This window comes from Opisthocomus hoazin, chromosome 3 (genome assembly GCF_030867145.1).
Source record: "Opisthocomus hoazin isolate bOpiHoa1 chromosome 3, bOpiHoa1.hap1, whole genome shotgun sequence".
In the NCBI taxonomy this organism is placed as follows: Eukaryota; Metazoa; Chordata; class Aves; order Opisthocomiformes; family Opisthocomidae; genus Opisthocomus; species Opisthocomus hoazin.
This window is the reverse complement of record NC_134416.1, coordinates 80,376,330-80,392,275: the sequence shown is the minus strand read 5'-3', so window position 1 is coordinate 80,392,275 and position 15,946 is coordinate 80,376,330. Positions and strand designations below refer to the sequence as shown.

General features: G+C 43.8%; 1 protein-coding gene across 9 annotated transcripts in view; it reads left to right on the top strand.

Moving 5' to 3' along the window:
• The window catches only part of IKZF1 (IKAROS family zinc finger 1), a 69,570-nt gene extending 65,445 nt beyond the window's left edge, over positions 1-4,125 (top strand). For all 9 annotated transcript variants that reach the window (XM_075416774.1, XM_075416773.1, XM_075416772.1 and 6 more), the window contains one exon: positions 2,616-4,125. In XM_075416774.1, the coding sequence (XP_075272889.1) occupies positions 2,616-3,322 (707 nt within the window). In that variant the 3' untranslated portion in view covers positions 3,323-4,125. The remainder of the gene's footprint in view (positions 1-2,615) is intronic.
• The last annotated feature ends 11,821 nt before the right edge of the window (positions 4,126-15,946 follow it).

Sequence of the window (15,946 nt, the reverse complement as noted above, 5' to 3'; positions counted from 1 at the left end):
GGTTGGGCCTGCTGGTCAGAAGAGCTTTTGGGTAATAATACATGTTTATTGCTCCTGTAGATTACCGTGTCGTCCCAATCCCCATGCTGAATTCCAGGGAGAAGGAGGAACTGGCATCCTTCACATATGGGAAAGACTTTCTGCTGCTTCACTTGTTTTTCTCAAAGCTAAATTCATCACCTTCCAAAAGTGAGATTGTTCACCAAATTAAGCCAATTATCTGTAAAATTCTCTCTGTATTCCAAACTGGAGTAGCTCCCAGACCCAAAAGCAGAGCTGGGCCATCCAAACCAGAGAGCGAGAACTGCTGGCAAGGCTGACGTTCATCATGTTTAAACAATAGGCAGCAAAGAAAAGAGAGCGATTAAAAACAAAACAAAAAAAGAGCTCACACACACTGCATTTTTACTATTTAGGTACCTGCTGCAGAACCCTGAGCAGTGCAAAGCCTGAAGTGCATCAAACCATTAGCAGTTTAATTTACTTATGCTCTAATAACCATAGAAATGAGCTATTATTTTTAATGAGTGTAAGTATTACCTGCATTGCCCATATATAGAAATGATACCTGCCTACCTCAAGTTTGTATCTGTTTCAGACTCTCTGCTCAGAAACAATTTTTCTTACGATCACTTGATCGTCTCAGTCCAACTACCAAGTAATTGTGCTACGTAAAGCAAATACTACCCAAGAAACAGCTATTACAATCATGCCTTCTGGATGCCCAAAATTTTGTACATAATGAAGACCAGTCCCACTTTTTGGCAATGTACAGTGCCCATGGAACATAAATAATGTTGACCTCATTTTTAACTCCTTGAGTCAAGGGTATACGTTCATATTAGGAGAGTTTTTCTTTGTTTAATTGAAGAGTCTTCCATAACGCCTGTTTTGAATCTTAATACTCAAACTCTGCCTGAAAACTATAGCATTAGAAAGGGTAAATCAAGAAGAAAAAAGAATTCACCCCTGTAGAGGGGTGCTCAAATCGGCAGAATTATAGGGCAAGGAAACAAGAGGAAGCAGAAGCTTGTGCAGCACAACTAGAAGGTGTCCGTAGCCTACAACACTTAGAGGAACTTACACAATGCTCAGAGTGTTTCTTTCTCCACTTGCAGAGCATGGACAAACTTGTATGAAACCATGTCTTGTGGGAAATGTAGACAACAGGACTTTCTACACTTCAGCCCCATCATTGCAATAATGTCATGCTAGAAGTTTTCTGGGCTCTTCGCTGACTTTGAATAGTCAATTTGAGTAGAAACTGGGTGGGAAGCTGTTGATAAAATAATTTGCAGATCTTCTGGTAGATTTTCCATGCTCCTATTAGCATTTCTCTTAGACAAATTAGGACTTTCCAAGGCCTATGGGCAAATGTCATGTAGATTCGGAAATGGTGGCAGCACTTCATAGAGCTGTTTGTGGCTTTCAATGAATTTCCCAAGATTTGCAGAGCTAGAAAATCCATCTGGACTGTAAACAATATTTTTTTGCTAGTCACTAGGAACCTGTGGGAATTTTTTACCCCATTTGCACAAATTTATTAGGGGCCTGATAATAATGTTGATGGTTTACACTGTTTAAGAAGACTGCCCAGATTCATAAAATCAACATCTGTGCATTTAAATAGTTTCTCTCACTCGTAACTTTTACCTTCTATGTTTTACTTAGCCCTGTCTGTCCAGGAATTTTGATAAACTGTAGTGAAACTCAGCGTCCAATGCTAGGGTATCCAGCTAGAGATACATTAGTGCCGTCTGATTTCAAAAAAAATTAGGAGTCGTCCCTTACTTCTGGCAACCCCAACCAGAGTCAAAGTTACAAGTAATAAGTAGTCCTGCTCTATATAGGGCTTTTTACCTTGTAGAAAAAAATATATTCCAGCTACAAATGCACTTACATTTTTTTCCATGGTTCATGGCTGTTCCCATAGGTGATAACTTTTGGACACATAATTTGTAGGAACATGGGTAGCTTCTGGCAATGCATATGATGTGGTTTATTTAAAAAACAAGGTGTGGAGGGGAGGTGACAATACGAAAAGTTAAGTTTTTGTTGATTTTTGTCCAAAATTACATATGACCACATTCCTGATGTGGGTTACTTGTAAGAAACTGAAGGTCTAAAACTAAAAAATATAACTTCCAGTCTAAAATTGTAATATTTTAGGGAAAAATATTGATAATGTGCTTCATGCTCTGAAGCATGAAGGCCAGGCTCACTGTAACTGTGCTGGTACACTGTCTTCGCTAACCACAAAGGCACGCCTCAGCTCACTGTAGCTGGCAGATGAGGCAGTTCAGTCAGAAAGGAGAAAGAGAGGATAAAGCACTCAATCTGTAGCTCCCACGAGTCCCCATATAATTATTTCCAGAACCTGTTTTCATCCATTTGCTTTTCCAAAGACCTTGAATTATTTTGCAAGGTAAAAAACCCCACCAACCAAACATTTTTCTGACCAGCTGCATTAGAGAACTATGAATAGCTCAGGTGAATTTCAGAGGCAGATTTGATCAACTCTTTTCTTCCATGTTGTAGTTTTATTAATCCATAATGTTCAGTTCCTTAATTATGTAGAAATCAACCCTCTAACTCCTGACTGTTTTTCACTGCAGGTGAGAAATGTCTGCCCGACCTTCCATACGATGCCACCACCAACTATGAGAAGGAGAATGAGATCATGCAGACGCACGTGATAGACCAGGCCATTAACAACGCCATCAGTTACCTGGGGGCAGAGTCCTTGCGGCCCCTCGTCCAAACACCTCCAGGTGGTTCTGAGGTGGTGCCCGTCATTGGCCCCATGTATCAGCTCCACAAACCTCTTGGGGACAACCAGGCTCGCTCCAACCATACAGCTCAGGACAGTGCAGTGGAAAACTTGTTGCTGCTTTCCAAAGCCAAATCTGTCTCCTCCGAACGAGATGCCTCTCCCAGCAACAGCTGCCAAGACTCAACAGATACAGAGAGCAATAATGAGGAACGCAGTGGTTTAATTTACCTGACAAACCACATAGGTCCCCATGCAAGAAATGGCATCTCTATAAAAGAAGAAAACAGGCAGTATGACGTCTTGAGGGCAGGTACTGACAATTCCCAGGATGCTTTCAAAGTGATCAGCAGCAATGGGGAGCAAGTGAAAGTTTACAAGTGCGAACACTGTCGAGTCCTTTTCTTGGATCATGTGATGTATACGATCCATATGGGCTGCCACGGGTTCCGCGATCCTTTTGAATGCAACATGTGTGGCTACCATAGTCAGGACAGGTACGAATTCTCTTCCCACATAACTCGAGGGGAGCACCGTTTCCACATGAGTTAAAACTCCTCTGGCACAGAGCTAGCCTCAACAGCTGCATCACTGGAGCTGCACGAGCCACCACAGCAACAAAGCACAAGTCAGCTGGACAGGAAAAGTAACAAGAGAATCAAAAGTTCAGCTATCTTCTCCCACAACAAAAGATTTTTCCTTTTGGTAGCATGCATTGCAACTCAGTTTTCTAAAATGAGTACTAAAATTTTTACTGAAAATGTTCGATCACCAAAAAACCTTTAGTAATGTAAGTAGGAGATTTTGTAGTCACATAGATGAAAGCCCTTCCCTTAACTGATGCTTCTTGCAAACCTCCCTTGCCGAAACTGTTCACCATGTGCAGGATTCACCACGTGGATGAGGACGCAGCAGGCAGGAGTGGCCAAGCCTTCTCTGTTGACACCCTGAGCGCAGGGCTCTTACACCAGATGTATGCTTTTTGACTTCCTGGTATTATCTGACTCTTTTGGGAAGATCAAACTCAACTAAAGGTGGAGGGGCCCCTCTCAGATGACTTCACAAACAGCTGGGGTGGGACGGGAGCTCCCTAGCCAGGGGGTTCTGAGTTGCTTTGGAGGTAGAAAGTAGAATGTTTCCACCCCCAAGGCTGCTGCCGGTATTGACATCAGGGCGTGCCTTGCTTGTGTCACTAGGCAGGCGAGCAGGTATGTGAAAGAGAGAAGAAACAGCCTTGTAATATACCCTGTGAAGAATGACTTGCATTTAATGTACAGAAAAAAAGTATTATCGGCTCTTCTTTGAATAAATGTTTTCTCTCCCTCTCCAATAAAACCCCACTTTTTGTTAAGCAACCCCTCCTCTCTCTGCATAAACAAGTTACAATGTATTTAATTTTTTTCTTTCTTTTTTAAGTTTTAGTTATTTAGAAAAGTATGATGTACAGTTGAGAAAAGCACTAGCTAGAAATACATGTGGGGAAAGTCTCCTTATGTACATTTTTCATCTTTTCAAACTTCCTGGAAAATATCCAAACGTCCCTCACTTACACATGAAGAAAAAGAAAATCCCATTTTGCTCGCACAGAAGATGTCCTCTTGTAGATTTTGTGGCTCTACTTGTAAGTGTTGCACTTAATTACTAGTAAAGCACTGAGCTGATTTAAACCAGCCAGTCAAAATTTGTAGCCTTCTTTTTTCCCGGCGCTTGCTATTTAACGAGGGACCAAGCTCCGCAAAGGTGCTGAGAACCCTGGTTTCCTACTCAACAAACCCTTTTACCATGTGCTTTGAGTTACTTTTACTCCAGTGGAACTAATCTTAAGGTTAAAAGAAATAGTGTTTTGCCGAATGGAGACCAGAGGCTGCAGCACTCTGCAGAGCACAGTGAAGTCCACCAAGAGCTTTCTCTATGGCGGGTTCTGCTGCAGATACTGTAACTTCAGTTAGAGTAAAAACTTCTGTGACAAATAGATTTTAACCCCAAACACAGCTGATATAAACAAATACTTTTTCTAAAGCTTCTACTTAACTTCCTCTTCCAAATAGTTCATTCTACTCCCTGAACGTCCTCACACTTTAAGACTGGGCAAAAAGAAATTTTTGCAGCTGCATAAAAACCTGTCATCGGTGCTGCAACATATCCTGGGTAATATTCATAAAAATAACCCATCTTATCAACTTAATGTATAAAGACTTCCACTCTGCACAACAAATGGATATTCCGCAATAAACACAATCCTATAACCACCAAGACTAGCAGTCTTGTCATACAGTTACATGGTCTCCATTCACAAGTGCATGCAAGCACATATATTTATTACAAAAGAGATCTGACGGAACCCTGAACGCTTGTACTTTGGCCAATTTAGCCTGGTATGTGTAGCTATATTTGATATACATTTCCTATATATACATACTCTTGCAGGCACGCAGAGTTCCTTCTTCTGCTTTCACTTTTGCAGGTGTATAGTCAGGAGCAACAACACTGAAGTTAGAGGGAAGATACTGATCAGATAATGAATTTCAAATACATGCTTTTACAGTCTCGCGCCTCAGCTTTTCGTGCCAACTGTAGGACACCTACTCCGTATGACACGTGGGCACAGAGGCGTTTTTACGCTGAAAGTGCATGCCTGCGTGCCTGCTTTGTAGCTTTGTCACCAGATGTGAATGCTGTGTGCGAACGTCCACAGACAGACGCATCTACCCACAACAGCGGGTAGATTACTAGCACGTGTCTGGTAGGCTAGTACGTACAGGATGGCCACCAACCCCCAGAAAGCAAGTAGTGTAAACTACAGGCCCGAAGGTGAGCCCCTCTACACCCACATTACAACTCAGTTGCCTTAAGACGCGTTACGGCTTGGGACCTTCCAGCCCAAGACACTGTGCAGGGGGAGGGCAGAAGGAATCGTCGGCCACTTTCACGCCTCAACTACGGGTTTGTCATCAATGCCTGGGACACATTCAGCTTCAAGACACTCTGTACCTGGCAATGAGGTATTGCCCAGTATTTTGTATAGGAATAACCTGAAGAGGACCTTCAAGGGGGCAGCTCACGGTAATGAGTTTCCTTTCTTTATGTTGTTTTTTTTTTTAAATAACGTTGAAATGGGTTCATTTTTCACATCTAGCAGGGACACATTCAGCTGCTCTTACCCCTCTCCACTTCCGATTGATAGGGACAAAGAGACAAAGTAGCTTTTCAGCCCTGCTGCAGCGCCCTGTGTGCAGTCAGGTGCTGCCTGTACAGAAACATTCTGCTTTTGTTGCTCTTGCACCTCTTTCCTACAGCTCTGAGATTTAGGCCACTATATACTCCATGCCATAACTTTTTTCTTCAGCCTTCATTTCAAGACACCCCAAGCTATAAAGGGGAGGGGGACAGAAGCTTACTCAGGTGGTTTTGTTCTTTGCTTTTAATAAATTCCGACACAAATAAAGCCACGCTCATTAATCGTGTAAACAAGCATAGCTCCAGTGGAGTTTATGACTGCCTTGAACTCAGCTTTTCAATGTGATTTCTAATTACTGGGTAGGTTCACTGCCTGTGCAACATCTCTGTGCACACGTGCACGTGTACAAGTCTCTGGGTCGCTTTTCTTGCCGACATGCACATGCCCTGTCTGTGGTTTCGTGTGTCATTAACGTTTTATATACATGTGTATGTGTAGATATATCTAAAATGGTTCATATGACGTGATGATGCACTGTCAATCACAGTGGGTTTGGTTGCTGGGTCTGGACTTTTCTTATTTATACTATAACAGAATATGTTGATGTTGTCTATTAAACAGTACAGTAGTATAAGTAAGTATGTTACGACACAGTGTATCAGAGGGCATAGTCTAAAGGCAGGAGCAAACAGGACTCTGCTCACAAAGGGGCTTTTTTAGGTTTGCTTTTCTGGGTGTTTTTTTCTTTTTTGCACAAAATAATTTTGATTTGTTTAGAAACAAATGTTTCAACAATTTTATTTATAAACATATGCAAGGATGGCATGAAAATAGAATGGTGTGTGTGTGTCTACATCACAACAAACTGTGCCCTCAGAAAACTAGTTTAGCACAACCTCCCTTTTTCTTTTTTTTTTTGCTATGGTGCAATACCCTGATATGGTTTAGGTGAACCCTAAAATGAGTAAATATGGTGAATGGCTTGAAGTTTGTATCTGTTTTAAAAAAGTAAAAAATAACCACTCCCCCAGACACTGCCTTTTCTACTAGAAAAGTTGTATTTACACATTTTTCTTTTGCTGTGATTTTATATTGTAACTTTGTTTTTCTTTGAGAACATTGTATTTAAAAAAAACAAGAAAATTTCATAAAAATTGAAATGTTATTAAATTATGTCTGCAACATGAGATGTATCTTTTAAGACAAGAGAACACGGTAAAAAACCCAAACCCAGACCCAAGCCCCAGCACGCTTCTGCCGCTCTCGCGGCGGGCGAAGCAGCGGCTCGGTCCGGCCAGCGGCCCTGCGTCTGCGCGGGCGGTGGCTGCGCGTGCACGCGGCAGTGCTGAGCGTCGTGCGTGACCTCACCACCGCGCCTCTGGCCCGCGTCACGGGGCGCTTGTCCCCACTGTCCTTGAGACCCGTCTTCTGCGGCCAAAAGCAGTCGCGCCGCGTCACCCGCCCGTCGCTCACCGGCGAGGTGACGCAGCCATGCTGAGCCAGCTCCAGTGAAGACGGAGTCCTAAACTGGCTGCCCCCCCCAGCCGGGGAGTCCCTGGCCACAGAGCCCGCGCAGCTCCTGCCGGTGGCTGGCATCCAGAAGGTGTCTTTCCCTCCAGCCCTCTCCTCTTATCCTTCCCTCCCACCAGCCAGCCGAAGACATTACAGAACACAATTACTTCTGCATGTGGAGTCATGGTAATTCAAAATAAAACACGGAGAAATTATTTCTACTATTTGCCATAACAAAGGCGATTTCTCTGCGGGTGTCCCCGTTTCCTTCAGATCCCAGCACAGTAAATTTCACACCACATATTTAATGCAAACAAGCATCGCCGTGTTGCTTAGAAAAAGCACCATTTATAAAGTTTTAGAATATTTCCATTTGTAAAACTGCATTATTATGAACAAAATGAGATTAAAAAAAAAAAAAAAAAACTCTAATGGTATTGCAATGAATTGTTACAGGTTCCCAAAAATCTAAATTTTCCTTAAGTTACTGAGATATGCTTTCATCACAAACTATGACTACTTTTCTATAAGAAGGAACCTTTTAACATCCTAATTCTTTTGTTCACCATCATAGCTACTTCTCAGTAAATGAAATGAACTACAAATTTCTGTTTCATCGGGTGACTCTTCTGCAAAGTAAATATGGTCTGTTTAATAATAATCATCATCACAAAAATAGACCAAATGTAACATTCTTAATCGTTGTTATTAAATCCTTGAACTAGAGACATCCACAGATTTAAATGTAAGTTGTATACCTAAAAATCTATTCTGGGTATCTATCTATCACGTTTCAAAGGCTTTCTTAAAATCATCATATTTATATTTTTTCCTACTCCAATAGCTCGATTAAATTACATCAGAAAATGTTGTAGGTGCCAAGACACGAATTGTTATACAGACACAAGCATACAGCTACCAGGGCTGAGTATTTTCAGCCTCAAGTTCCCAGACAGGTTTCCCAATCCGTATATAAACATCTAAGCACCAAAACAGTATTAAGATGTGCTCAGCAACCGATGTTTTCCAGTCAGTCTTTGAGATCAAGAAATACACTAAAACACACAAGATTCTTTTAGCAGATATCAAAATGAAAATCAGAGACAGACCTGGAGCACAAAGGTCTGATAATGTAACAATTTTCTGTTTTTTTTGGGGGGGAGCTGGGGTGATTCCCCCAATCACTCCACGTGCTATTTGGGAAAAGGGGTTGGAAACACTCCTGACTTTGCCAATGCACTGGTTTTGTCACCTCGTGAGATGGTCCAAAAATACAGGAGAAGCTTTCACTGAAAGACAATTTGAAAGCTGAAAACGTTGCAACTGGAAAACCAAAATGTTTGATTTCCAGAGAAAACCTTTTCCTGCTTGTCTTGTGGGTCAGAGCTCCAGGGCTTCCTTCCCTGCTATGGGTCAGCCAGGCTGTGTCCCACCATCACGAAACACAGTCTACTTCTCGTTTGGAAGGAAAACAGTGCATGAGCAGAAATTCTGGTCCAAATGCATCACGAAAGGCAAACATCCCTCAGACCTGGCCTATGGAAGGCAACAGAAGTCTTAAACAGGAGGTTTGTTATCCCGGTTTCTCAATTTTAATTTTTGATGCATCTTTTTTTTTTTTGCTACACAGACTTTGAATTTTCAGGGCTGCTGAACATGCAATTCTCATTAAAGTCACCGGCAGCTGCAGACATGCAGCATTTCTGAAATCCTGCCATCATGGCCATGAGATGGGTATTCAGAAAACAGGAGGGACAAAAATTTGCCGAGTTTCACTGACAATGGGGTAGACGGGAGTGAGAAATCCAACGTCAGGCTTCAGACAGCGAGAGTTCATCACATTTAAATAAAAAAAAGGATGCAGTCAGCTCTTGCTAAATGAGCAGATCTCTGCTAACAGCAGCGAGGCTTTTGCTGCATTTAGCATTACAAGGTTTTATTTCTTTTTATTTCTTTTTCATATAAGACAAGGTCTCACTGCTTTAAAGCCCGTCCCAGGACACGGAACCATTCCTGGTTTTATCTGTCCCGACCACACATATGAAACATGTGAGTGATAGAGGGCAGCTGCTGCTGTTGCTGCCGCTGTTGTCGGCTGCAAATCACACAAACCAACGCCTTCCTGTCCCTTGGGAGAGAAGTGAAGGTTCTGGTTTATAAGCAGTTAGAGAAGAAGAAGAAAAAAAAGAAGAAAAAAAATCTACACCTTGCAGCAGACAGTGAGCCTGGGGCTGGCGGGGTGAGGAAGTTAATCAGCACCAAGCAGGCTGTTCGGGATGAGGCCAAACAGATGGCTCGTCTCTGAAACGGCAAAACGGGAAGCAGATGTGGCCACCGCTTCTCCCCATGCATAACTGGGAACCAGCCGGTTGGTGAGGAAATTTGCATAACAAGGATAATTTGGTATCAAAACTGTCCCTAGAAGTGATCTGCATGGATCTGGGCACAGTTGACAGTTTTCACTTCTTGTTTCCCACTCCGTGTTCAACCAGATTAAATTTTAATTTTGAACCTACTGTTTGCCTGAGGTTATTCCCCACTCCCTTTTAGGGAAACCTATGGTGCAGGCAGGGAGGACTCTGCAGGTCTCTGCAGCAGCTTTCAGGGCCAAAACTCTGATCTCTGTTCAGTCAGTCGAAATCTTAGCGACTAATTTCATCAGGCTCTGATTTTAAAGTCCATAAATTTCACGTCATCCTGTGAACAACCAGCAAAACCCAGCCCGAGCTACCATCTTGCATTTGCATGCACCGAAACCCACAGAGCCTGGATACGGGTACACTGCAGGCCCAGGCCAGCGCCCCTTGTAAGCTCACTACTGCCAGGAGCAGAGCCCAGAGGAGCCCAGCGTCTCTCTCCATCACCCCGGGGCGAGGAGAGGGGTCCGGTCCTCTGCCTGCAAAGCCTCGCCAGCCTGTCCAAGCCTATGCGCCCGCCAGCGTCGCACCAAAAAACTTTACCAAACAACCTGGGAAGATAGCATGAATATTTAGGGGGAGTTTAACACGTAGAGATGATACACTACAGGTAAAGGAGAGGTTTCTTTTTTTCTCTTCCTCCCTTTTTCGCTTCAAATGACATAGTAATGTCTGTTTGACTACAGCTTTTACCTTATAGTGTTCCTGCACTGACAAGGACTAAATGTACTGCGGCCTTAATGCATCATATAGATTAAAACAGAGATCCAAGGAGCTCTTAACACTAAGGGAGGCTCCGATCTGGATTCAAACACTCTAGTTTTGTTTCACTGATAGTCCTAGTATACAAAAAAGCACCTTTATGGTCTCAGGGAGATTCCTGCATGTAGCCATGGGAGAGAATATAGGCTCATTCTCCATCGTGTTGGAGAAGAGGGAGTAAATACTTGCTGAAAACATATATTTGTGAGCACTAATAGAAGCACTGTTATGTGAATTTTACTCTTCTTTTTTTAGCAGAGCACATATGCAATTTAACTCCCCAACTCAGAAGTCCTACTCTGAAACATTCACAAACTCTGTATTTTTGCATTGCATCCAGTCACTTAGTTCTAGACTAATAATATATATAGCATTTTATTTGCATAGTCTAGCCAATGCACATGGGAAATGCACTTAACACACACATGCATGTGGGGGTTTTTTTGGACTCATTAAATATTGGTACAAATTAGAATGATTACTTCTGCTTTGGAAACATCTGTCTCGCTATCCCTTTGTAAATGTGAGCTGGCTGAGACACAAACTGGTTTTATAAGGTCAAACGCCGATATTATGATAGCACCTGCAGTAACTGGAGTAAAGATGAATAAGTGAAAATAATCGAGCTGCTGAAGAACACACGGTCCTAACAGACCCTGCAGCTCATGCACGTACAGCACGCCGCTTCTCCCCCAGTCACGACTATGTCGCATTTAACTGACCTTTGAACACAGATTGAATCCTGATCAGCAGAAAGAGTAGAAACACACAAGAAGAAAAGCCAGAGTTGTTTTAGGAAGACAATGAAATGCACATACTAACAGACTAAGAAGTCTAAACCGAAACATTTTCAACAAAATTCCAAACCAGGATAAGAAGACTATAGGCATCTGCCCGAGTTTTGTTAAATAGTTCTTGATAGCCGAATCATAATTTGGCCATTGAAGGTAGGGGCAAATGTACCAGAAGTGATAGGAAGACCAGAAGGGAAATGGAGGGTGATAGAAGATTGGGTGGAAAAATTAACACATCGAGTTCAGAAGTGAGGAAATTACTCTCTACCATAAAGGTTATTACCACAGAATTAAGAAAAGCAAAAACTAGAGAATTTCAGGGAAAAAAAAATATTCTACCTTTCTTAATAGCTGCATGCCTTTTATACTATGGAAGAATTGGTCTCTTCTCTTGATTATCCTTAAATCTAAAATCAATTTGTGAACTAAAACTACTTTTTGTTTGGATTTTAGCAAGTTCCCCCCTCTCCTCCCCCACCAAATCCAGACAGCCAATGCAGGTGTTCTCGCTGTACACTCATACTTCCTTTTTTCTTCAATACCTGACAAAACAGAGAATCACATAGTGTAAATCCTTTTTAACAATTCCTTTCAAGTTGTGATTAATGTTAAAAAATTTCTCATCTCTTAATATCCCAGTCTCTGGAGACACACAGTTCTGGAGAATATCCATTTCTGTTTCAAACACAGGAGGTGTGTAGCTCTGTTGACTTGTGGGGGCAGAGAGGGTAAGATTACAGTAAGTGGAAATGATTCTGAATCAAAAAAAATGTAATTTCATCCTGTGATCTTTAAATTTATTCCATAGTTTCCAAAATCCAAGATAAAATTTCTGAAAGGCTGGTAACCAGCAGCACTACTGTGAAACTATTACATCCTTCCCCCTACAATGCTGGGAAATTGTAGTACAAAAAAAGCCTAAATTCCTTACGCAAGATCATGCAATGAGTTTTTGACAAAATCAGGATTAGTAGCCAGGTCTCCTAACCCTTGCTTATTCTCCAGCCGCAGGCTAGGCTTCCTCTTCAGAGGGTAGTAAACTCAGGAGCCCATATTTGCAGACCCTTGCACTAACTCCTAAGAGCTGTGAAGAGGTCACAGCTCTAAGAATTCAGGCTTTAGATCACATCAAAGTGTGTGTGTGTGTTTGTGTGTACTACACGTGTATAAATAATCTGTGTGTCTAATTCAAAATATTCCATATATTACATATTTTTAACCAACAGTTGCAGTTTTCCTTCCACTTCTTTGTTACTGAAAACCTCTTACCTAAATTTACAGAATATTTTGACCAGACAAAGATACATAATCCTTCCCGCGATCAGTTGTTGAAGGCAGACAGCTTTTGCCTTGCAAATGCCTTTAAATGACGCGCAGACGACAGGGAAAGCAGCACAGCCCGGGGCCAGGGGCCCTCTGTCCCACCACAGCACTGCAGGCCCTCCCGCGCTTTTCCGACGGACGCAGCATGAGCTGCGCAGGGAACAGTTTTACGGTAACCAAACAATTTAATGGATCGGGACGCCTTTCTGAGCCTTAAAAACACAAGACGAAACCACTCTGTCTACCCTCCCAACTGTCTCAGGAAAAATGGAAAAAAACAAAAAGGCAAAGAAAAACCCAACAGGGCGATCACCACGTGGAAATATCATCCTCCAAGGAAAAAGCAGCCCATGGTGGCTTCAGTCGGCAGGCTGATTTACAACAGAAAACAGAAGGCTCGCTGGAAACTCTGCACAAATACCAACGTGCGAAATAGAAACTTCAGATAAGCTGTGGAAAGAGGGTGGGATTTCCAGAAAATAGGGAAGGACTTGTCACACCCTCCTTGTCAAATTTTGCAGGATCCCCACAGCTTCTCTGGAGAAACTGTATGTGCAGAGGGAGAACACAAAGAGCTTTCCTTTTGCTTCTGCTTCTCCTAAATAAACCGCTTGCTTAATTTCCTTCGCAATTGGAGAAATATTCGACTCAAACACCCATCCTTTCCACATCTTACTGCGCTGTGTGCTGCTGCTGCTCAGCCTCCGGGCACTTCCATATTTTGATGAGGATTATAATTATCTCGACACCTCACTTTTTCTCAGCCCCCGGGCTGTGGCAGTGTTCAGGCCGGTGCAGTCTCGGGGGCGGTGGGAGGCCGGGGGCAGCCGGCGGCCATGCGTTGGGCCTCTTCGAGCAGCCGGCGGGGCCGGAGGGCCGCGTCCCTTCACCGCCTCACAACACACCAGCACAGGAAGTCCCACCGCCCGTTTCGCCCAGTGCTGCCCGAGATCGTCCTCGGAGCTTGTTCTCCAGAAAAGCAGAATGAACGCTCGGTCACCCACCAGTGAGCTAGCGGGGCCTTGCTTTCCGGGCTCTCCCGTCGCCTCGTGAGGAGGCGTCTGTCAGGGCCCCAGCCCGGTGCCCGGCGGCCCCAGCCCGGGACGGGCCCTGCGAAGGCCGCCGGCTCCCCGAGCCGCAGGGAGGGCAGGGGGTGACCAGGGCAGGAGGCACGCGGGCAGCGCCCGGCCCTCAGCCCTCGGGTGGCCGCCCGCCTCCACCTTGCCCAGGCACCGCGGGATGCCCCGTTGCCTCAGCGGGGACGGGCTCGGCCCCGCAGCGTGCCTCGGCAGGCTCTGCCAAGGAAAGACCTAGAAGAAGCAGACAGACAGAGGTTTGGTCGCAGCGGAGAGGGAAAAGTCAATTTACACAATATAGAAAAAAATATTCGGGGGGAGCAGTAAGATATGAAAAATGATTTCTTCAGAAAAAGGCACTGTGCTCCTTCTTGGCTTCTTCAGCCTGAGCCTGCCGCTGCACCAGGAGTACACTGGGAGGAACGAAAGGAGATGTAAAGAACACTGGCTTTCGCAGGTAGCTCTCTAAAAGTTTTATTGCAGTGATAAAAAAAAAAAAAAGAAAGAATAGTACAGATGCCATGTACAATCAGCATACAAAATGCAGTGGGCCCGGAAACAGGTCCTGCGAAGATGTGTATTTCACAGAAGGGATTTAAGGCTATTTTTTTAAGGTAGCCTTATATTGGTTTCAATTTTAACTGCGTATCAGGACAAAATAAAATAGGGATTTTGGACTGACTCGTGGAAGTATTAAAAAACTGCATAACAGACTCCTGTCCCCCCAGAGAGTACCTCAGCCTGCTTTAGACACAAAAACCAAGCACGGGGTCCGAGCATGCACCTCTCCGCACCCAACAGCCAGGGCAGCTGTGCTGCCTGGCACCAGCCCAGAGGCCAGCAGGAGACTCCTCCGGTGCTCACCCTGGGCAAGATTTCAGCAGCAGCACGTTCAGACCCACAGGACAGAACAAGAGAGAGAGAGGTTACCACCGTTTCCTCTCTCTTCCCTCAGACAAATGGTCTTTAAAGCGAATACTCCCTTCAAAAAAGGGAATTGCAGCGGCATACAGCTTTCCCCCCGACCATCCATGCCACCGCTGCGTGCCATGGCATTTCCAGGGATTTGCCGAGTGGCACTCACTACTGTGTCGAAGACTGAATCTGTAGTCCAGTAATCTGTTGGTTCAACAAAAGGCATGGCTGAAACAAGCTGCCTGACTCAAAGAGCGTACGCTTCCTGTTGTTGGCAGAAAGTGAGACTTCGCGCCGTTCCCCCTTGCTTCCTTTAAAAACAGTGCCAGGAATTGATGTAAATTGGCTGCAAAGCATCTGACCCACAAAGCAGGGAAGTGAGAAACTGTAGGACTCAGGAAGATAGAGCAATATTAGCCACGTATATCTAAATACATATGTTTTTTTAATATACTTGATCAATGACCATGGACCGCATCAGCGATTTTCACTTGAAATAAGCTCAAAGGGCTGAAGTCTTCAGCAGCTCCGGAGAATTCTTTCTCCGGAGAAATCAGCCAAGTGGTTTCTTCAGTTACGAACGCTATCTGGAACACAGACCGCACACGGGCATGCCTCACGCTGCCCAGACAAGTCAGTCGAACATTAGCAGAGGGATCACCCAGGAAGTTTACCAATTACACAGCACACAGCAGTTCTGTCTTCTGGGACTTCTGTCAGGAGAAGGCCCCTGCACTGCTGGGGTAAGAGTGGTGACAGATGTTTGACCCCATTACGATAGCACTAATGATTTTCACTTGCAAGGCAACATGAAGACAGCAACAAATGCCATTTGCTATCAACCAAAACTCAAATTAATTGAGACTGGTGAATTAATTGTACTCAGCTCCTGTTACCTACCTGTTTTGTATCTACATTTCAACGCATTTTCAGGGCCTTCGGCCTAGAAGACTGCTCACATCTGCTCATTCACTCTGCTGTTAAAATTCCTAAGATCGAGGATCAGTTTCAACACAAATGCACTGTATCGGGATTTTCACCTCTTTTCCCAACCCTGGTGTAATATTATGGCCTGAGACACAAGGTAAAATTAATCTCTTAAAATCCTATCTTTGTTAAATACAGAGTTTTAGAGATGTCAGGCTGGTTTTCACAGCTCCCTCAAAAAAAAATCTTCTTAAAAGTGAAAGTCCACCCAA